Source organism: Meriones unguiculatus, chromosome 7 (assembly GCF_030254825.1).
Source record: "Meriones unguiculatus strain TT.TT164.6M chromosome 7, Bangor_MerUng_6.1, whole genome shotgun sequence".
Taxonomy (NCBI): Eukaryota; Metazoa; Chordata; class Mammalia; order Rodentia; family Muridae; genus Meriones; species Meriones unguiculatus.
Genome location: NC_083355.1, coordinates 14,646,073 through 14,668,203, shown reverse-complemented (window position 1 = coordinate 14,668,203; position 22,131 = coordinate 14,646,073). Strand labels below are relative to the sequence as shown.

General features: G+C 46.8%; 1 protein-coding gene across 1 annotated transcript in view; it reads right to left on the bottom strand.

The window, feature by feature from the left end:
- Positions 1-13,617: 13,617 nt before the first annotated feature.
- The window catches only part of Pitpnc1 (phosphatidylinositol transfer protein cytoplasmic 1), a 247,599-nt gene continuing 239,085 nt past the window's right edge, over positions 13,618-22,131 (bottom strand). Inside the window, exon 9 of the mRNA XM_060386515.1 lies at positions 13,618-16,548. Coding sequence (XP_060242498.1) covers positions 16,232-16,548 — 317 coding nt within the window. The 3' untranslated portion in view covers positions 13,618-16,231. The remainder of the gene's footprint in view (positions 16,549-22,131) is intronic.

The window sequence follows — 22,131 nt, the reverse complement described above, 5'->3', positions numbered from 1 at the left end:
GCCTTTGAGCCCAGCACCCCGGAGGCTGAGGCAGGAGGATCTCTGTAAATTCAAGGTCAGTTTGGTCTACATAGAATTCCAGGACAGCTAAGGCCGCCACCTGGGTGCTGGGAATTGACCCCCGAGTCCTTTGGAAGAGCAGCCAGCGCCCTTTACCTCTCAACCATCTCTCCAGCCCCAAATCTCTCCTGTTAAGGGTCCTTTTGTGATTGGCTTTTTTTTTTTTTAACCATATTATATCTTTCAATCCATACTGTAGTGTAAATCAGATTTTGCTCCTCTTGTTTTATATTTGTCTGTTTATTTTGTGTGTGTATGTGTATGGGCGTGCTTGAGTCATGATGTGTATATATGGACAGAGGCCAGAGGATAACTTGTGGGGAGTCAGTTCTCTCCGTCCACATTGTGGGTTCCAGGACTGAACTCAGGTTGGTAGTCTTGGTGGCAAGCTCCTTCACCTGTCAAATAATTTTGCTGGCCCCAAGCCTCCTTTTTTTTTTCACTTGAACCCCAGCAACTGCTTTCGGGGTTCCTCACGTCTTTGTGCAGTCTTAGGCAATCTATGACAGTAGGATCTATGCAGATTTCTAATCAGATTATGTACCTACTGCCACCCTGAACAGGCCTGACCTCATCTAGCCAGATTCTGAACTCCTGCTTATGATCCTTTAATATCCCTGTGCTTTCAGAGGAGCAGTCAAATCCTTACCTGGACCTACAAGAGGGGTTGCCAGATAAATACAAGCTAGCCACTCACATTTGGATTTCAGTCATTTTTTTTTTAACTTATAAACACACCCCATGCAATCGTTCACCATTTATCTTGAATTAAAGTGGACTTAGCATGCTGTGAGTTTTATTTGCTAAATCCAAAGAGCTTAGCAAAGGTACACTTCCTAGGATGACCCACAAGCGACTGTAACTTCAATTCCAGGGGCTATGTCACTCTTTCCTGTCCTTCTTGGAAATTGTACTCAAGTGGTATGCATTTAAAAAGGCAGGCATGCCGGGCAGTGGTGGTGCGCACCTTTAATATCAGTGTTAGTATTTTGGAACACAACCTGCTTCTGGGTGACCCCGCAACCTATGATGATGTCATCATGTGTCGCCAGCCAGCCAGGTGGCCACACCTGGAAGGCGTGATTATTGTGCCCCCTTAAAGGGCTGATACCGACTTGTGGTCTCTCTCTTAGTTTCCCCCTCACTTTCTCTTACACTCTTTCTCTCTCTCTCTCTCTCTCTTTCCCTCTCTCGGTGCCCCATCCCCCCCTTTTTTCCTCTCTCTCTCCCCACCATATCCTGCTCCCCCCTTCCTCCATACCCTCCTAATAAATCTCTCGAAGAGAATATCGGTTGCCTCCTGCTTCTTTATGATTTTTAACAATCAGCACTCAGGAGACAGAGGCTGGTGGATCTCTGTGAGTTCGAGGCCAGCCTGGTCTACAGAGTGAGTTCCAGGACAGCTATAGCTACACAGAGAAACCCTGTCTCGAAAAACCAAAACCAAACAAATACATAAACTGAAAAGCAGGCACACACTTTAATTATCTATTTAATATATATAATACATTATATATGTATATATATATATAGATAGATAGATAGATAGATAGATAGATAGATATACATATATAATTTTTGAGACAAGGCCTCCCTAAGTAGCCCTGTCTGGCTTTGAATGCATACAGCTCTGCCTGTCTCTGTCTCCCGAGTGTTGGGTGTAATGGATGCACCCCCATACCTGGCTCAAAATCAGTATCCTTGAAAGCACATTCTTTTCCAGCCAAGCTCTTTATCTGGAAGTTAGAGATGAGGCCTTGTATCTTTGAAGAACTGCAGCCTGTCAAATGTGATCTTGGAAGTGACTGAAGAAAATCTTGCTATCCTAACAAAGCGAAGCCTCCTGCATCTTAATTTTCTCTGAGGGATCCTCTGAAGCTCCAGCGTTTCCTCTGGGGAACAAAGGCTGCTGGGTGTCCCCTCGGGAGAAGCAAGAATTCCACCTTCTTAACCTTATTTTCTACTTTGAAGTGTTGTGCGTGCGTGCGTGCGTGCGTGCGGGCGGGCGGGCGGGCGGGCGTGAAGGAGGAAGAGAATCTCACCCAAACCACTTACGAGAACTGATTTGGAGCTAAGGAGCTGGCTTAGTGGGTAAAGACACTTGCCACCAAGAGGTTCATTTTTCGGGTATTTATTATGTCTCTAGGGACATTTGGCTTGATTTTTTTTTTTTTTTTTTCCCAGCTGGCCTGGAACTCACAGAGATCAACCTGCCTCTGCCTTTGCCGGTGGGTGTTGGGACTGAAGACATGAGCCACCAAGCCTGGCTGTTGGGCTTGATTATATATAGAAAGGAATCACTGAAGAGCTTATGCTGAGGCTTCAGCATTGCAAATTGCTAACCCAGAGCTAAACGGTATATCAATCTTCTCTTTCTGCAAAGCCCTTCTTCAAGAGCGGAGGGTGTCTTATCTCTCTGATGTAAATTAGATTTAGGATATCAGGAAAAAAAAAAAGAGACCCTTAACATTTTTATATTCAGACAATAGCAGGTCAAGTTGCTCAAGGAATCTGAGCATAGAGCTATTGACCCACAGATAATCAGAAATTAGATTTCATTATAATTTTTTTAAATGATCTAAGTACTCTAATTTAATTCTCTTTATAGAATAAGAGATAATTCTTTTCACAAGTGGCATACATGAAAATGAAGCAGACTTTGTGGATTTTTTGGGGGTGGAGGGGAGGTTGGGTTTTTGAGACAGGGTTTCTCTGTGTAGCCTTGGCTGTCCTGGTACTCACTTTGTAGACCAGGCTGTCTCTGAACTCACAGGTCACCTGTCTCTGCCTCCCAAATGCTGGGGTTATAGTTGTGTGCCACCATGCCCTTCCAATTTTATGGATCTTACTTCATGTATATACACTTCTTATTCTTTAAAAAAAAATATGTGTGTATCTGAGATTTTCTTTTCCAAGACAGGGTTTCTCTGTGTAGCCGTGGCTGTCCTAGAACTTGCTCTGTAGACCAGGCTGGCCCTGAACTCAGAGATCCACTTCTCTCTGTCTTCTGAGTGCTGTGATTAAAGGCGTAAAAGGCATGCACCACCACTGCCTGGCAATTTTTTGTTCTTGTTGTTTTGCTTTTGTTTTTTTGAGACAAGTTTTTTTTTTTCTGTGTAGCCTTGGCTGTCCTGGACTTGCTTTGTAGACCAGACTGGCGTCAAATTCACTGAGATCTGTCTGCCTCTGCCTCCCTGAGTGCTGGGATTAAAGGTGTGCACCACCACACCTGGCTGCTTTTTTTTTTTTTTTTTTTTCTGCCTGGCAATTTAAAAAAATTTTTTGTATGTATGAGTGTTTTGCCTGCATGTATGAGTCTGTACCATATGCATGCAGTGCTCATAGAGGCCTGAAGAGGGCCTCTGGTTCCCCCGGAAGGAGAGGGACAGATAGTTGTGAGTCACAGTGTGGGTCCTGGGAGTTGAACCTGGAAGAGCAACAGGTGCCCTGAACCGCTCATCCATCCCTCCAGCCCCCTGTGCTCTTTACTCTTGAAATGTCACTTTTTTGTTCCTTGGGACATTATTAAGGTTTTTAGGATCTTAGAAAGTGGCTTGGGCTGAGTGTGTAGCTCATCAGTAGAGTGCTGGCATGCGTGCAGGGGGCTCTGGTTCATACTCAGGCTGTGGAAGCCAGGCATGTTGGTGCGCCCCTGTTTTGACAGTGAATAGGAATAGAGACAGGAGGACCCTAAGTTCAAGGTGATCCTTGGTTACTAGGAAGCTGGAGGCCAGCCAGGGCTACCTAAGACCCTGTCTCAACAAAACCAACCCCAGCCTTTTGACTGGTTTGGAATCTGTTTCCGCTCCCACCCCTCCCAAATTTTCAACCTCGAAAATCTGCTTCCTTGGTTTTGGGGGTTTGAGGTCTTCTGAGACAGGGTTTCTCTGTGTAACAGCCCTGGTTGTCTTGGACTCACAAAGATCTACCTGCTTCTGCCTCCCAAGGGCTGGTCTAAAGGGTGTGCCACTATTGCCTGGCTCTGAGAGTGTTTTAAGATTTACCTGTATCATTTGTAATTGTGTGCATATGTGTGCATATGTGTGGAGTATGTGCATATATGTGTGTGGGTTTATGCATGTGTGTATGAGATATGTGCGCATGTGTGGGGAGTATGTGCATGTATGTGTGGGGTTTTGCATATGTAAGGAGCGTGTGCAGGTGTGTGATATGTGCATGTGTGTGGGATATGTTCATGTGTGTGTGGGCATGTGCATGTGTATAGGATTTGTGCTTGTGTGTGTTATATGCACATGTGTGTGGAGATATGTATATGTATATATGAGGGGGTTTATGCATGTGTGTGTTATGTGCATGTGTGTGTGAGTATGTGCATGTGAGCTCAGCTGCCACAGAAGTCAGGAGAGGGTGTTAGATTACCTGGAGCTGCTTAGCACTTCCACAAGACCAGCCTGTGATGTTTACTGCTGAGCCATCTCTTCAGCCCCAGTTTCTGAGAATTTATCTAAAACAGATAAACAAAAAGAAGACATAATCCAGGGCTGGTAGGCCGACAGGTGACACCAGCTGCTCGGGAGGCTGAGGCAGAAGAATTGCAAGCTTAGGGTCTTCTTAGGTTCAGAGTGAGTTCAGGGCTAGCCTCAGTAACTAAATGAGATCTTGCCTGTAATCCCAGGAGGGAGGTAGAGGCAGGCGGATCTCTGTGAGTTCGAGGCCAGCCTGGTCTACAGAGTGAGTCTAGGACAGCCAAGGCTACACAGAGAAACCCTGTCTCAAAAACCAAACCAAACCAACCAAACAAACAAAAACAACAAAAAAGAAAATCAATATGCATGCCATATTAAATATATATCAAATACCAATATGTTTATAAAAAAAAACCTCTAAGCATTCATTTTATAGAAAGATGAGCATCTAGAAGTTACGATGTTCCCCAGAAAAAGAAAAAAATTCTTTTTTAGAGGAGAGTGAAGATTGAATTTAGGGCTTTGTCCATGCTAGGCTAGTGCTCTATCTCAGGGTTATAGCTTCATTCCCAACTAACTAAACAGAGGCTGGATCAGTGGGTAAGAGCTCTTGGGTTTTGTTTTAAGATTTGTTTTTATTTTATGTGTGTGGATGTTTTGCTTACATGTATGTCTGTGATCACAGACATACATGTGTGCCTGGTGCCTGAAGAAGCCAGAATAGGTTATCAGATCATCTGGAATTGGAGTTACCATGTATGCCACCATGTGGGTTCTGGGAATTGAACCTTGGTCCATCAGGAAGAGCAGCCAGTGCTCTTAACTGCTGAGCCATCTCTCCAGCTCCCAAGACACTTATTGCTCTTGCAGAAGACCTAGGTTTGCATTCCACCACCCACATGGTGGTTTACAGCCATCCTTAGCTCCAGTTCCGGGGAACCTAGCATCTTCTTCTGACCCTCACGCGTGCCAGGCAAACATGTGGTGCACTGTGGTGCACACAAACATTTATAAGCTGCTGGGGGAGGGTCCTGTGCATTGTTTTCAGATGCTGATTTTAGTGCCCTGAGATCTGCTCACTGCCCTGATTGTTGTTAAAACACGGCATTGGTTGAACCACCTCAGGTATCCATGTGATGTAAGGAACGTTCCCCAATTATCCCTGATTGGTTAATAAAGATGCTGAAGCCTGTGACTGGGCAGAAGAGAGGTAGGCAGGGCTTGGGGTCTTACAAGGGAGGAGAAGATGTAGCTGGAAAGACAGCTAAGACTACACAGAGAAACCTTGTCTTGAAAAAAAAAAAAAAAAAGGGGGGGGGCAGAGAGATGGCTCAGTGGTTAAGAGCACTGTCAGTTCTTCCAAAGGACCTGGGTTCAATTCCCAGCACTCAACATGGCAGCTCACAACTGTCTGTAATGCCAATTCCAAAGCATCTAACACCTTCATATTGATGAACATTAACTAAATTATTATTTTTTTTTAAAGGAGGAAGGAGCTTGGAGGCTGGACAAGATGGACTAGGAGCACAAGGTCAAGAGAAGTGCCCCATGAGGACAGACAGATGCAGAAGCCCCCGGGAGCCATCAGCTTGGCAAGTGATTGGCTTTTATGTGGGTTTTAAAGATAGGATTAAAATAGCTCAGAATCTGTCTAGCACAGTGCCTACAGCTTAATCATAAATCATAGTCTATGTCAATCATTGGGGAACTAGCTGGTTAAAGAAAAGTACTGTTTTATTAATTTCCAGTATTAATATTTACAGAATAATTAATTCTTTCCAAAAAACACATTAAATTTTTTAAAAATTAATTTAAAGAATTAAAAAACTAGGGCTGCAGGTTAAGAGCACTAGATGCTCTTCCAAAGGTCCTGAGTTCAATTCCCAGCAACCACATGGTGGCTCACACCCATCTATAATGAGATCTGGTGCCTTCTTCTGGGCTGCTGGCTCACACACAGGCAGAATACTGTATAAATAATAAATAAATATGGTTAAAAAAAAGAATTAGAAAGCCAGCCAGGCATTGGTGGCACACACCTTTAATCCCAGCACTTGGGAGGCAGAGGCAGGTGGATTTCTATGAGTTCGAGGCCAGCCTGGTTGACTGAGTGAGTGGCAGGACAGCCAGAATGATACAGAGAAACCATGTTTCAAAAAACCAGAGTGGGAGGGGAACTGTCATCATGTCAGTTAAGAGCGAGATCTGTTACTGTCGCAGAGGAGTTCAGTTGCCTGTACTCCTTGTGCAGGCATGACCACCTGCAGCTTCATTGCCTCTTCTGGAACTCAGATGCATACACATACATGCACACATGCACACACACACACAATTATCCTAAAATGTCTAACAATGATGAAGGGTCATCTTCGTGGGCGTGAATATATATATATATATATAATTATTAATTATCTCAGAATGCAAAGGAATAGAATACCTTCAAGACGACAGTGGGAAAATTGACATACTGCCAAATCTCCAAGCGTTCATTCAGAGAAAATGCAAAGGGACAAAGGACACTGCTGGCCCCATGAGAGACTTTATCTGCACTCTGCACCCAGGGCAGCCGTCTATCTTTGGAAGCTCTACGAACAGGACTGCTTTCATGCGGCACAATTTGACTCTCAAGGGTCGCCTGTGTGTGGTGAGCTGCCAGCATCTCCGAAGGGCCATCCCCTGGGGGCGGAAAAGTTATTTTGGGATAAGATTTTTACCATCACCCAGATTTGTCTGTCCTCAAGCCCCCTCCAGTGACAGTGGCTAAAACTCTGTGACGTTGAAGGAGGCATGTCCATTGTCTCAGCCGGGCTGCTCTGGGGGATGTCATCCTCTGAGTGTTACAATGCTGTCCAAAGGCAGCAAGAAGATTCTGGAAGGTCAGCCAAAAAAAAAAAAAAAAAAAAAAAAAAAAAAAAAAGACAAGACCCAGTGAGAAAATCTATGATCAGGCCAAGAGCACAAGAGCAGCAGTGCAAAGGCAAAAATGGGGGACAAGCTCCATACAGAGCTGCCAGGGCACGCTCTGGGGGAGGGGGTGGCTGGGTAGGCGGGGGACATTCTCAACTATGAGTTCTAGATCCAGCCATGCTTTCTGAGAAAAGAAGAAAGGCTGGAGGACTGGGGAAGCGCTCCATCGGTGCTTGCCTGCCTGGTAGGCCCTGGGCTTGACTTGTCCAGCATCGCATATAAAAGTAAGCATGGTGGCGAAGGACTGCACCCCAGCAACGGGGAGGTAGAGGCAGGAGGATCAGGAGCTCAAGATTATCCTTAGCTATAGCCAATCTGAGGATTTAAGGTCCCCTGCCAGAGTGGCCCTTTGGGGGTTGGGTCCAAAACACAGGACTTTGGCAAACTGGCTTCAAAGCACAGAGCTCAAGTGGGTCACACAAGGAACACTCAGGGTGATGAACACTCAGGAGCAGAAGAGGTGTGAACAGATTGGTGTCCAGCAACGGGACACTGAAGACAAGGAACTTTAGTGGGATAAGAAGAGAAGCAAAAAGGTCCCTCCCTAGTCTTTTGTGTCTGCCTTAGGTGCATACGATTGGCATTTTAAAAACAATTATCAGCTGGGGTGTAGTGGTGAGGCAGATGGATTTCTGTGAGTTCAAGGCCAGCCTGTTCTACAGAGTGAGTTTTCCAGGACAGCTAGCACTGCTACACAGAGACCCTGTCTGGAAAAACCACACCAAACCAAGCAAACAAGCAAACAAACAAACAAACAAAAAAGTGTCTACTTGGTGTGTGTGTGTGTGTGTGTGTGTGTTACACATTCCCTGCTGTGTGAGGGTAGAGGTCAGAGGGCAGCTTGCAGGAGTTAGTTCTTTCCTTCAATCATGTGGGCCCCAGAGTTTGAGCTCAGCTTCTCAGGCTTGGTGGAAATCTCTTTCCCTGCTAAGTCATCTTCTAGTTCCATAAGTGTTTTTACAGTTAAACAAAATTATCCCCCATAGCTCAGGAGCTTAATTCAGCCCTTAATTCAGGCCATTCAGTTGCTGTACCAAATGGCCAGACCCTGGAGTTTCCCAATATTTTATATTTTAGGCTTCAAATGGGCTATCTAACCAAGGTTGATTGTTTTTTTTTTTTAAATGTGTATGGTTGCTTTGAGCCACATGCATGCAACACCCTTGGAGGTGGGCACTGGGCACTTGATCACCTATGAATGCTTTTACGGGTGGTTGTTAGCTATCACGTAGGTACTGGGAATTGAACCCAGGTCCTCTGCAAGAACAACAAGTGTCCTCAATCCTTGAGCCATCTCTCCAGCTCCCTAGGTTGATCTAATCTGTGAGGGTTTGGATGAAAATGGTCCCCATAGGCTCACAAGGAGTGGCACTGTTTGAAAGGATTAGAAGGTGAGACCTTAAGCTGGGCTCAGTGGGCACACACCTTCAATCCCACTCGGATCTCTGTGAGTTTGAGTCCAGCCTTGTCTACAAAGAGAGTTCCAGGACAGCTAAGGCTACACAGAGAAGCCCTGTCTCAAAAAACAAAACAAAACAGAAAAAAGAAAAGGGTGAGGCCTTGTTGCAGGAGGTATGACCTAGGTCATTGGAGGTGGGCTTTCAGAAGCCCGAGGTAGCCCGGCAGACCTCTCTCTTCCTGTGGCCCACCCATCTCAGCTACTTCTCCAACACCATGTCTGTCTGCATGCCTCCATGCATTGTCCTGGCCATGACGATAATGGACTGAACCTCTGAAGCCATAATCCAGCCCCAGTTACAGCATTAAATGCTTTCCTTTCTAAGAGGTGCCATGGTCATGTTGTCTCTTCACAGCAATAGAACACTGACCAAAACATAGTCCTTCTGCCTCTGCCTCCTCCATGTTAGGATTACCTGATTTATGTGGTAGTGGGCATTGAAGCCAAGGCTTCCTACATGTTAGGCAAGCTTTGAATTCACTGAGCTACATCCCCTTTCTTTCTTCTTTTCTTCCTTCCTTCCTTCCTTCTTTCTTTCTTTCTTTCTTTCTTTCTTTCTTTCTTTCTTTCTTTCTTCTTTTCTTCCTTCCTTCCTTCTCTCCTTCCTTCATTTCTTTCTTTCTCTCTCTGTCTCTCTCTCTTTTGGTTCACATGCTAGGAACAGAACAAGAACATTAAGGCAAACTGCCGAGCTGTTCCTAACCATGCTTAGTTTACTATCAGCTTGCCCACAAACTTGAACATATCTGAGAAGAGGGGATCTCAATGGAGGAATTGCCTTCTTCAGATTGATCTGTGGGCATGTCTGTGGGGCATTTCCTTGCTTGCTAATTGATGTAGGATGTAGGACAGCCTATCCAACTGTGGGTGACACCATCGCTGGGCAGAAGGGTCTGGGCTATTTCAGAAAGGCAGCTGAGGGGCTAGAGAGATGGATCAGCAGTAAGGTGCACTTGCTGCTCTTCTAGAGGACCCGAGTTCAGTTTGCAGCACCCACACCTGCCAGCTAACAACCTCTTTTGGCCTCCAAGGGTATTGCATTCACACATGCACATTTCCACACAGATATAAAAATAAACAATAAAATAAAGTGTGTGTATGTGAGGGGAGGAGAGAGAATGAGAGAGACAGACAGACAGACAGACACACACACACACAGAGTTTAACAAGCTAGGGAGAGCCTTGGCTTCCCTCAATGATGAACTATGATATGTCTAGCTGAGAAAAACCCTGTCCTTCCCAATTGCTGGATAGAGTATGTCAACTTGACACAGCTGGAGTCAACCTCAATGAAGAAAATGCCTCCATTTTCTTAGTGGTTGATGGGGAGGGCCCAGCCCAATGTGGGTGGTTCTACCCCTGGACTGGTGGTCCCGGGTTCTATAAGAAAGCAGGCTGAGCAAGCCATGAGGAGCAAGCCAGCAAGCAGCAGCAACACCCTCTGTGGCCTCTGCACCAGCTCCTGCCTCCTGGTTCCTGCCCTGTTTGATGTAAGCCAAATGGATCCCTTCCTTCCCATCTTGCTTTTTGGCCACAGGGTTTCACTGCAGCTTGAGAAACTCTAGGGCGTTCGGTATGCTGTGCATCAGACAACAAACCAGAACACGGACTTTCCCTGGAAGAGGAGTAGCTAAAGCTTTGAACTTGAATCAAGTGGTCTGTTAAGTTGCATACCATGGAAGAGAGAGAGTTCACGTGTGGAAAAGTCAGGCAAAATGAGTCAACCCACCACCTTAAAGACAGGGCTTGCTGGACCCACCACACACCCCAGTCGCGGTGGACACTCAGGTTGCCCTTGCAAGGCCATCAAAGCCCCCGCTGGCCGTGACAGCATCACGCATGGCTGTGTCAGCCACAGGACATACCCTGAACTTGAGGCCGAGGTGTGTCTGGAGGCCAGAGGCGGAATGTAGTGACTGTACTGACGGCTGGTGAAATCTCAGAGAGATATGTGGGTGTTCGGATGTCTAAGGTCAGGCCTCAGTGGAGAGACATTTCAGATGGAAAGCTCTGCTCAGGAGTGACTCGGGGGTGTCACAGGCGCCTATACTCTGAGCATCAGGTGTGCAAATGTTTAGCAACCCCCATACAGTTCAGCCCCACGAGGCAGCCTCAGCCCAAGAATGCGGGCTGAGAGCCAAGCAGCAGCCTGCGTGTGGGAAGTTTGCGTGGTTTGGAGAACAGAATTAAAAGGCAGGCCGGGGTGTGACGGGTGAGGATGGAGATACAAAAGGAAACATGTTTTAGTTAATTGAGTTGCTATTACACAACCAGCAGGACTTGAGTAAACAAAGCAGTGTGCTTGCTCTCTCTTCAGGTCAGACTGTGACATTGTTTCTTAAGATCACATCTCTCTTTCTCTCTCTCTCTCTCTCTGTGTGTGTGTGTGTGGGGGGCCTGAGGACTTTTCCTACCAAGGGTCTTGGATGTAAGACACCCTATGCTCATCAGTGGGGGGGGCACCCTTGCACACAAAGCCACACAGCTGGGGACACTAACTGGTTTCTTCCTTCCTGGTCCAGGTCTCCTTCCCCACTAATGTCGACCTGGGCCAGGGCTCCTTGGAGGCTGGCTGAGAAAGAGGAAGCCACGCCTGGGGAGAAGATTGCTTGGAACTTTATTTACAACAGAATGTAAGAAAAGAGTAAGTTATTAACAATAATAAATAACGGGGGTGGGCGCCGACGACAGTACAGCCATAAAAAGGACACGGAGGGTGTGCGCGAGGCTTACTCCCACTCGCGTGGCTCGCGACGCGGTGTCTCCCAACGCTTGGTCCTTCAGCGGTGGCAGTGGTGGTTTGACCAAGGTAGCCGATCGGGATCCCAGCTCAGAAGTGTAAACACGGAAACCACACCGGAAAGGGCACGTAAGAGGCGAGCAGATAGCCTCGACTCAAAAGGTCCTCGTTCTCTTCTCGGGGGCACAGTGAAACCAAGAAGGGAGCCTGGAAATTCCGGGAAGGGGGGAAGCTTCCTCTGAGCATCTGGTAACGTGGGGTTACAGTGAGGGGCGCCGTCTGTGAAGTTCTCCAGGAAGTCCCATTCTCTTACAGCATGAAGTCCTACGGAGCCTGAGCAGTTCCATATGGGACAGAGTCAGATATCGGTGAGGAAAGGGCAGAGACGAGCCCAGCGTGTCTCGGGTCTGTGCGTGATGGCGTGACACCTTGCTCTCACCGAGAATGAAGAGTTTAACCATAGCTGATTCATGTCAGCTCATAGGCCGGGCCGGGCCAGGCCAGAATTTTTATTTTTATTTTACAACCATGGCTCACACGACCGACTGTCACCTCGCCCGCTAGTCAGGCGACCAGAAAAGTATGGGAACCATCTAGACAGTTGCTCTTGGTTGGATCATCTGCTTATAGATGGAAAGGATAGTCAACTCTATGCTGGCCTTTTCAAAAAATAGAAATTCCCATCAGTCTAAGCCAACTGGCGACCTGTTAACCTGCTGTCTCTGAGAAATGAAGACATAATTAATGAAGTGAAATTTGGAAATATTCATAAGCACATTAGCCCCGAAGTTTTCATTGAAGAGAGATTCTTAAAAATTAATTAATTAAAAAAGACTAAGATGTCTGTTAGTTTACAGTTCATTACATGATTCCTTTTCTGGGGTATTATTGAGTGTTCTGTATTTTATTTTTAAGATTGAATTTTATGCGTGTGTGTGTGTGTGTGTGTGTGTGTGTGTATGTGCTCATGCAGGCACGTGTGCCTATGTGTGTGTGTTGCTGTGCATGCCACTGTACCTGCGTGGAGGTCAGAGGACAACCTGTAAGAACCAGTTTCTTCCTTTCAGTCATGTGAGACCTGGGGTTTGAAGTCTGGTTGTCAGACTTTGGCGAGTGCTTTGATCCTCGGACGTTTTGGCAGCCTTTGCTTGTGTGTGTGTGTGTGTGTGTGTGTGTGTGTGTATGTTAGGAGTGTTTCTGTTCATGATGTCCACTACTGAACTAACTTATTTCCACCATCAGAAACAATGCTGACACACACCTGTCAATAAGTTATCACAGTACCCACATAGCGACAACAGTTCATAAGCAAGTCCAACAACAAATGGACCGCTGAAAGTGTCACAGCCTGTCTTGTGCTCAGTTTTTCCTTTGCTTTCTCTTACTACAGCCTGAAAGGAAATGCTCCTGGGAGGTGGTTTCAGACAGACTTCCTGCAATGAGAACAACACAAGGCCTTGATCCGGGAAGGCACGGACAAAGCGATGATGTCACAGTCAGAGCACAGGATAGTTCCTATTCGGAAGCTACCTGGCATAAAGGCATTACGGCCACTTTTGTGGCCTCCGCCGACGTCAGAGATGAAGAAGGGAAAACACATGTACTATCCTATGGGTTACTACTTAAATTTAGCTACCAGAGACTGAGAATTGGCGGTCTATGACCCACTATACTGCATTTAATATATGTATATATATGTACAGGTATAATACAATTTTGGTGAGCAAAGTTAAAGGATTCCACATGGCAGACAGAGGCACTGAGTTAAGGATCCCTCTCAAACATGCTTAGCAAATTCAAGTTTCTGCTATGTTTTTTTTTTTTGTCTTCCTAAATGTCCATCATGCAGCCATCTTGCTTCCACCCTTACAAGAACTGTTTCATGTTCTATGTATACATTCACTGAAGGCTTGTATCCCACAATAGCAGAATCACGTAAGGACAAGGCGAAACGACACTCGAAATCAAGACTCAGAAAATACTGAGGTCATTTATGCTTTGCGGTGACTGAATTAAATATTAAATAGTCAAAGCAGCTAGTGAGACATATCCAGAATCCCACCCCTTCCCTATTTACAAACACAAACCACATGTAGACAGAAAAACTGAACACACATGTGTTGGTTACAAATGACACTAGCATAGGTTAGCGCTGCAACTGGTGTCAAAGGCGCCGGGCCGACTCCAGAGGAATGAGAGCTTGCAAAAGAGGGGATCGGAAAGTAGCTTCTGAAAGTGAGCCAGACCGGTGACCTTGACAAGAGAAGCAGACAGAGCCAAGGTAAAGTGGCACAGTATTAATGGAAAAACAGGTGCCAGGTGGTCTAGCCACCCGCACAGAATCAATTCTGCACTACACGCAAACCAAAGAGCCTGCCCCAGCCCACATCAGCTTGCAATTGGTAAGCAGATAACATACATGATCTCCAAGCCTTCTGAAAGTGGAAGTTTGCCTTTTTTTTTTTTTTTTTTTTTAAAGCCAGATATTCTCATTGAGTACAGCTGCGTGGAGAGGGAACCACTGAGAAGTCCAAAGGGTTCGAGAAAAGGTTAAGTTTTCCCACAAGCAAGATTCATGCTTCCATACCATGCAAAGAAGGGGACCCTACTAAGGTGCTCTCACCTTAAGGAAAAGATGCACTGTTACGCTGGCTGTCACACTAAGCTATTTGCAATTGCTCTCTTTTGAGCGCTGGGCATGACGTCCACCTATAGAAAAAAGAAATGATCTAGACACTCTAAGCACTTTGGAGCTGGGCTTGAGGGGGCCGCAGCACCTGTGCCTTGGGAGAGGGCTTGGACCCAGGAGACATGGAACTCTCAAGAGAGGGTTTGGGCAGGGTCTACGGGAGGGAGGTGCCAGGGAGGGAGAACAGACTCCCTGGTCCGTTCTGTCTCCTTTGGGGTCTGTGTTGGGGGTCGATTCCTTTGTGAGGTTAGAGGGCACGGTCAGGAAGGACGGTGAGGACTCGGGCTCTGGAGCTCCCCAGCCACCTCTCGTTCAATGCTGACCCTCTGCTTCCTCTCCTCGTGGGTTTAAAGGCAGTGAGGTGCAACGGGACAGGTCTCTCTTTCTGCCACCTTGGTGTCTGACCTTGGCAGCAGTTGGCCGGGACTCTGAGATGCATTCCCACTTCTTTCAGTGATGAGAGCGAGAGGACACGACTACGCCTCTGTCCAAACAGGAGTCAGTGGTCCTACTCTCTGCCTCCTTCCACTTAGCTGTGTTTACTGGATTCCTGAGACATTGCCGATATTTGGATTGTTTTCTTATTTTATTTTCTTATTTTTGCAGAGTGCGAACCCAGGGCCTCCTACATGTTAGGCAAGAACTCTACGCCCTGGCCCCCCGTATTGTAAGGAAGGAAAAAGCTTGGTGATGGGTACCCATACCGGGGATGTCTGGGTGCTCCCAAGAGTAAGCCAGGAGGGGAGGGTTCTCTTTTGCATGGTTCAGACACCAGACCTTCCAGCAGTGGGTGAACCCAGGCAGTCCCCGCTGAGCCTCCATAAGTGGGAGATTGCCAATGAATTCTATTTAGCTCACTGAAACTTCTGAGGATCGGAATGAATGATGGAAGCTCACGGGTCAAGCTTTGTCGGAACCTAAAGAGCGGACGCTTGTTTCCCCTGGGGCTCTCAGTTTCCAAAACATCCCACATCGTACCAGCTGTGGTCACGGTCATGCAGGCAAGTGTGAAGGATCTGAGAAGCCACCAGGGCACGGAAGGGGAAGCTAAGAGACAGAACAGATGGGCTCTTTATTAAATTTTGTGAAAAGGTATAAAGAAGTTATCATTAATTGCACTCGGAGCCTCCTAGAAGTTGGTCATTAAAATTTTCAAAAATTTAAGAAGTTAATTAGGCCCCAAATCCTGAGTCAGACTAATCAAAGTAGGAATATTGATAGCAACTGGAGTTCAAGTATTGGTGGTCAGCAGTCCAAAATTGAACAATTAGGTATATGATACCTGAGAGTATTTTTGTTGTTGTTGTTGAGAATTTCAGGTTTGATGGGAGGAAACTGACTTCGTTACTTTACCACACCTTACCAAAAAACCAGCTTCATGTTTTTCCATCTATTCACCTGTTGACTGTCGAGGCCCACATCAAACACATGGAGGCCTCCCCCCAAAACCAGGCCTCCTCCCTCGCCCACATCTAAAGGTATAGATGATTCTGTGGGTTTGTTGTTGGTGTTGTTTGTTTTCCAGACAGGGTCTCCTATAACCAAGGCTGGCCTCAAACTACACAGCTGAGGCTGACCTTTAACTTCTGATCCTCCTGCCTAGTCTACCATTGCCGGGGATGGAACCCAGGGCTTCACGCAAGCTGCAGCCGCATTCTACCCCCTGAGCCCCGTCCCCAGCCCCTCCCGTTTCGTTCCAAGTCTTAACACCTCAACGCCCGTGAGGGATTCTTGCTATCTGTGAAATTATTGAAACCACATGCACAATCCGAGATCAAAGAGCACATCTGAGCGACGAGGCAGTCTTTTCCTCTACCAGAGGAGTCAAAAAAAAAAAAAAAAAAAGCCTCAAATGAAAAGATGGGACCCAATGGGATGTTCACGTGAAGTTACTCTGACTTGGGCCGACATGGCTTTTCGGAAGAGTAGGCGCCGGGTAAATTGAGGGTGGCTTTTTTCTCCGGGTCTGGAAGCGTGAGCGTCTCTGGGGCGGACTTCTTCCGGGGCCGGTCTTTGGGGATGGCCAGGAACTCGGGTGCGTCGGTGGAGAGCGGGGTGGACGGGGCGCTGGAAGGCGCGCTGCGCACGGACGAGGGCAGCAGGGCCATGCTGGAGATGGAAATGGCAGGCGGGAACACGCCGATCTTCTTGTTGGTGGCTTCCTGCGTGGCTCTCTCGAACTCTCGCACCTCATCCATTGTCATGTCTTCAAGGGGGAAAGCAGAGGAAAGGACAGTTACCGTTCGGAGGGGCAGACTGCCCAATCTGGGGACGCCCGGCGTCAAGGAGACCCCTACCCACCGCAAACCTGAACTGTCTTTGAAATAGCGAACCCTCGTTTTATTTTATTTTATTTTATTTTTCATCTTTGTTGCTGAGTCACATCCCTGAAAAGAATATTCTCCTATTTCTCTTTTGGTGTACCAATCTAAGATTTTTTTCCAAAGGACTCTCCAGTTTGTATTTGGAAATTAAAGCAATTAGGTAAATAAAATACATTTTATTTATCTAATTGCTGTGTCAGCACGGATGTGCGCGTGGAGAGTGTGTGGGCGGGGCCGGTGGCGGTGAGGGGACAACTCTCAGGACTCGGTTCTTCCGCCACTGGGGTCCTGAGTCCATTGGCTTGACCTCAGGTTCCCGGGCTTGGCAGGGAGCCATTTCATTAGCCCAGTTAGTACACGTTAAAAACATTTGTGCATGTGTGGCATGAGTGTGTATGTGTGTGGTGTGTGTTTGTATGTGAACGTGCATGTGTGTGTGGCGTGAGTGCATGTATGCACTCACCTCTGGGCACACGAGGAAGCCAGAAGAGGCCATCATTACTTTTCCCTTTTCCTTTGGGGCAGGGTCTCTCCCAGAAGTCCGGCTTACATTGTCTGAGCCCCTGATCCTCCTACCTCTCTACCCTTCACCCCCTGAGCTAGAGTTGCGAGCAGGCATTTGCAGGGCACCTGGATTATTACCTGGATGCTGGGATCCAAATTTCTGTCCTCGCTATCGCTCAGCGCAAGCGTTTTTAATTGCTGAGCCATCTCTCCAGCCTCTTCAATTAGTGTTCTGAATTAGGATTTAACAGGAGAGCGGAGAACCAGATCCCGTGTGTGTGTGAGTGCTCTTGAGCACGCTATTGTGGGCATGTGAGGGCTTTTATAAGACTGGGTCACATCCTCCATACAAAGGTCATTAAAGCCATCAGTGGCCTTGACAACATTATATCAAGCTTAGGTCACGGGTAAACCAGGCACCTTTAGAGGGTAAATTCAGACAAACTGTGAGGACTCGGCTTCTTCTCCTCAGAACTTACTTTTTGTGCCCTCAAGGTCACAGATGCTATTGCCATTCAGCAGTAAATACCGATAATTACTCCCCAAAAGGAAAGAAAAATCATCCCTGAAGGTGGCTTAAAAGAAAAAGGAAAGAGAATGAAAAGACAAGAATTGTTTAAAGATCAAGGCTTGTGGCTGGAGAGATGGCTCAGAGGTGAAGAGCCCTGGCTGCTCTTCCAGAGGTCCTGAGTTCAATTCCCAGCACCCACATGGTGGCTCACAACCATCTATGGTGGGATCTAGTGCCCTCTGCTGGCGTGCAGGTGTACATGCAGATAGAGCACTCATACATAAAATAAATCTTAAAAAAGATTAAGCCTTATTGAAAGGGAGAAAAACAACATTGTCTGGCATCCAACAAGTCAGTCAGGGATGCCCTGAGCACTAGGTGCCAGGTTCTCAAATACCTGATTAAAGTTTTATTGACTGGGACTGGAGAGACAGCTCAGCAAGAGCACAAACCGCTCTTCCTGAGGACCAGAACTCCCAGCACCCACCTCAGAGGGCTCACGACCACCTGTAACTCCAGCGTCGGGAGAGGGCATGTGGAGGTCAGAGGACAACTTTTGGGAGTTGGAGCTTGCCTTCTACTATATGGGTCCCAGGGATCAAACTCAGGTCGCCAGGCTGGGTGGCAAGCCACTGAGATGTCCTTTTGGGCCTTGTTATGGTTATTAGGAATTATGGTCAGTCTGGCTATTCCTGGCATCCTTTGGTGATTTTTTTTTTTTACTGGGAATAGAAAACAAAAACAAAACGGTGACTGGAAATATCAAAACAAGCCTGAAGTGAAGGCTTTGCTGTGGAGTAGAGTGGAGCCGTGGGCTCTGTGTATCTACTTCAGCAACAACACACTTCAGCCATTATGTGTTCCTTGTAGTGCTGGGGATCGAACCCTTGGCCCTGAGCATGCCCGGCAGGAGCTCCTGTACCAAGCCCCATTCCTCAGCTCCATCAGTGGGTTTCTTAATGTCTGAACAGGCAAAACAACAACAACAACAACAACAACAAAATTTTTCTTTTGAGACAGGGTTTCTCTGTGTCCCGGAACTTGCTTCATAGACCAGGCTGGCTCAAACTCTGAGATCTACCTGCCTCTGCCTCCCGAGTGCTGGGATTGAAGGTGTGTGCCACCACTGCCTGGCTCAAAAAAGATTCCATCAAGTTTAATCTGTGACCGCTTCCTTATGAAATTATTACAATTTCCCGAAAGAAAAAAAGCTTTTACAAAAGATAAAAAAAATAACAGTTGTGCTGACAGAATATAAAATTTATATTATTTTAAGAAAAATTATACCTACTACTATCACTTTTAAACGAGTAAATGAGATTAAGTTCTTTAAAAGCAGCATTTACTTGGAATTCCACGAAAAATTTTAGTGAACGAGGACAAATCTTTAAAAATTGGATTTCAATTTTGAAAAATTACTTGGTCAACCAGCGGCAGAAAGGGTGTGATACTGGATGTTTCCAGCAGGGGGCAGAAACGACACAGAGGACAAAATTTTGATTTTTTTTTTTTTTTTTGAACTCAAGAGTCTCTTCCTTGGAGGCTTTGAAACCTCCCCCTTGTCAATGACACTGTTCTTTCTTTATTGCTGTGCTTGCAGGGGCTAATTTTGCTTACTTCCAATTTAACTTATCCAAGTTCAGGGTGATAACTTAAATTTCCTTTTATTGTTATTTCTCTTTTCTTGATAGGCTCCTGCAGTTCTTATTTGTGGTCCAAACAGCCTCTCAACTTTAAATATCTTTTCATTATGAAAAAAAAAAAAAAAAAAAAAAAAAAGGAAAAGAGCCCCAATCTCATGGAATCCCAGGGAAAGACAGCCATTATGCTGGAATCATGGTGACGGGGTAGTTGGCAGCCGGAGGATGTGGGGGGCTTTCCGGAAGACGGGGTGGGGAGCTTTCCGGAAGACAGGGTGGGGGGCGTTCCAGGTCACCATCTCTCTCTACACAGTTTCAGGCTAATAGCGATGAACTCAAACAGAAAGCACACATGCAAAGGCCTCAAGCCAGAAGCTTCTCCCCACTCTGTGACAGGGTGGCCTCCGGATCGAGGCAATCCTCCTGCCTCAGCTTTCGAGCACCGAGCCTGGCTTAGACCCTGGACCTAGTTGTGCTTAGGTCCCTTGAGGCGTCCCCTGTAGTTGGGAGTGAGCGGCTTTTAGAGCAGTCGCTGGGTAACCCCTAAGAGAAAGGGTAAGCAGAAGCAAGGGAGCACTCAGGAACACTTTCCTTCAGGAAACTTCCTATCGTTAGACGGGGAGAGGAGGAGAGGAGGGGAGGTGTCTGATCAAAATCGGAGCAAACCTTCAGCAACTCTTGCCCCAACGCTCTTCCAGCAAAACCCAGTCAGAGCATGCGTCAGGGGGAAGGAGGAGTCAGGGTGCTCTGAGGCTCACGAGCGTTCGCATGCAGCCTGTGGTGTGCGCTAGCCTGGCAAGGCCCAGTCCAAATCATGCTCTAAAAACTTACTTGTCATTTCCAAAACGTTACCAGAAAGTCTTCCAGCTCTAAAGCCTGTGCCGCAAGAGCTACCCCTCCCCTCCAAGTTCTGTAAGTACATTCTTTTTTTCTTTTTTTAAAAATTTATTATTTATTTAGTGTGTGTGTGTGTGTGTGTGTGTGTGTGTACATGTGCATGTATTGCCTGCTGAGGACACAAGAGGGCGCTGGATACCCCTGGACCCAGAGTTACAGGCAGTTGTGAGCCATAGACATGGGCGCTTGGCACTGAACTTGGGTCCTCTGCAAGAGCAGTGAGCTTTCTGAACTGCTGAGCCATCTCTCTAGACCCAACATTCTTATTTCTTAAAAACAAAACAACAACAAACAAACAAACAAACAAAAAAACCCAAAATAACCAAAAACCAAAACAAAAGCAACAGCCATGTAATAAGTGCATTGGTTTTTCAAGCGTCTCGTAAACCTTCCAGGGCCTGGGCTTGGCAGACACAAGAGCTCAAGCTGTTTCCAGAGACTGTGTGGCTCTCTACCATCTCTTCATTGGCATCACTAGCTGAGGGATAACTGTATTTAAATTCTGGTCTATACCACATAGTCAGTTCTCAGTAACCCAAGGCTGTCAAGAACCCAGGCTCCCTAAGGCCTTTGCTAAGTCCCATGCCAGATGTCCTATGCAAGACCCCTCAATCTCAGCTCATCACCCCTCCACCACTTGGCACATGTGTGTGCGCACGGACTGCAGCTTAGCCTTGAGATTAGCCTAAATCAAGAGGAACTGACTGAGTAAAACAGCCTGAGGGGTTCTAGAAAGCCTTCCAGAGCCTAAGAAACCTAAAACAGGCCTCAGCGAAGCCCCCCGTGGAACACAAGTGTCCACCATGCCTTGAAAAGCTCGGCAATTGATCTGCTTGCTATCTGATCCCCACTGTCACTCCTATGCTATTTCCTGATTTGGTGCAGGCCATCCAAATCTTTCCACCCTCTGTGTCCTGGGCTTAATGACCCAGTTAGCCTCGAAGTTAAGCCACTTTAAAAGAATGGAAAGATCTGGAAGACCCAGGTGACCGACAACAGTCCAGTCAGGGGCTCAGGGGCAACTTCACCCACAATCTCTGGGAGAGGTTGTGTTTTCACGAGGGGCTGGGGACCCCGAGTTCTAGGGGCTGACAGGGTGGTTTTCCGTGTCTGATCCCCACCGGGTGGGCAACGCGCTTTGAACAGTCTACATACACGGGTCTGTGCATGGCCCTCTATGTCATCCACAGTGGAGGAATGCTGATTGCAAACTTTTATGTTGGTTTGTTCATGCATGTTTTTCTCGTATTCGCGAACATCATCCATTGTCATATCTGAAAGAAGTCAAGACGTGGGCAGCTGCCGTTATTAAATACAAACTTTAATGGGGACACTCTAGGGAGGACAGTAGCTCAGCAGTAGGTTTAAAAATTTTTTTTTAAAAAAAGCAGGTGACTGACTAACTTTATGGGATAAATCATAAAGTTAGGTAGACCAGCCAGAGAGAGGGCAAGGAAGCTGAGAGTGGAAATCGTTTCAAAGGTGATTCTTGGAAGGTGGGTGAAAGTGCCAGCGAGTAGGCTGTGCGTAGCCTGAGATCTCCTAAAGCTTTGTTAGAAGATCCCTTTCGGGGTCAGAGAGGCCAGGTGTTTCTGGTTTAACACTTACCTTCAGGCAGAGCTTCCCAGAGATCTAGGGCATCTTTAGGTTAGTGCATTTGACAACAGCAAGGACACTTTCATTGCTCTGGTAGGAGACAGGCTGGGGAGGGCAGACCCAGTGCATTCTCTGGTGTACGTGCGTGCGTGCGTGCGTGCGTGCGTGCGTGTGTGTGTGAGAGAGAGAGAGACAGAGTCACTACAATTCTCACACAGATGTGTCTTTGCATAGCATATAAGGGGCCAGAAAGTGCAGGTCTTCGAGTCTAGTCTAACAGCTTGGAGATGGCTGACACTATCCCGCCCACACTGATC